The sequence below is a fragment of the Fomitopsis serialis genome, assembly GCF_022376445.1.
Source record: "Fomitopsis serialis strain Sig1Antser10 chromosome Unknown B0H18scaffold_180, whole genome shotgun sequence".
Lineage (NCBI taxonomy): Eukaryota > Fungi > Basidiomycota > Agaricomycetes > Polyporales > Fomitopsidaceae > Fomitopsis > Fomitopsis serialis.
This window is the reverse complement of record NW_025955140.1, coordinates 47969-49105: the sequence shown is the minus strand read 5'-3', so window position 1 is coordinate 49105 and position 1137 is coordinate 47969. Positions and strand designations below refer to the sequence as shown.

Genomic DNA, 1137 nt, shown 5'->3' with positions numbered 1-1137 from the left:
TTATGTATGGAGAACATCAGGTGCGCGAGAAGTGAGAGTAGTCAATTATCAAAAGGTGGAGGGATGCATCGAGAGGGAGAAGAGGGAATACGGCAGCCTGCACCGGAGCATACACTCAAGTTCGTGTCTTGTGTACATCGCCGGATTGATGGAGGATGGCAGCGAAAGTGACATGAAAGACGGACTGAGATCCTCGGATACGCATACACTAACGAGCTCACCTTCTATTCCATTGCCAAGCACAACCTACATGCCCTCCGCTCGAACCATGAGTGCAGGTCCATTCGCCGTCACTGTCAGGATGAAGAGAGAGCTGCTAGGTGAGGTGTCATTGCACTGAAGATACTGAATATCTGTAGAATAGCGAGGCACATGTCAGCACTCGAAAATCGGGTTCCCAGAGTATTGATTCGGTGTACCATCAACTCTTCAAACAGCAGGGACTCGGACGTGCACATGCACCGTGCCCTCCTCCACAAACGCGCCCTTCACCGCCTTCAGCATATCCGCCACCTTCACCCCCTGCTCAATAGTCACCAACAGCCCGTGCTCCTTCACCTGTCCATCCTCCATCTCGTGGTATGGCCCCGATAGGCCTTCAGGCATCAGCAAAACCGGCACTTCCTGAACATCTGACGGGCTGATAGGGTAGCCTCAGACAACCTCAGAACGCCAGATATCTCAGGTTACTCAGGTTACTTCAGATGCACAGTGAGTATCAGACAGAAGCAAAAATCAACCTTTCATTTCAACTTATTGAGTAGTACTAGTCGCACATTCAACAGTTGTTTTTAACATCTTCTATTAGAAGCAATGCTGTACATTCTACCAGTACACGAATATGAGAGTACGAGTCAGTGAGTAAGCGGAGCCTCAGCTACCTCGCAAGCATCCTTGCCCGTACCCCTGTGCTGTTCCATATTGTCTGCGCACCGTTCTCGAGTGCTCGTTCGCGGCATGAGCAGCAACCAGTGGGGGTTCATGTCACGCTCTGAATGCGCCGTCAACTGCACAAGCGAGCGAACACATGGACAGGCTAGTGAGCGAGTAGGAGAGAGGTAGGGTAAGCAAGCAGGAAGGCGAGGCGGGCAGGAAGGCAGGAAGATGAGCAGGTTGTCGCTGCGGGGGTGCATGCGA

The 1137-nt window shown here is 52.0% G+C and overlaps 1 protein-coding gene across 1 annotated transcript; it reads right to left on the bottom strand.

Annotated features, from left to right (window-relative positions):
* Positions 1-366: 366 nt before the first annotated feature.
* Positions 367-704, bottom strand: B0H18DRAFT_164160 (uncharacterized protein). The gene has a single exon (XM_048036936.1). It carries the CDS (start codon positions 604-606, stop codon positions 430-432), a length of 177 nt encoding a protein of 58 aa, XP_047886139.1. The 5' UTR covers positions 607-704; the 3' UTR covers positions 367-429.
* Positions 705-1137: the final 433 nt, after the last annotated feature.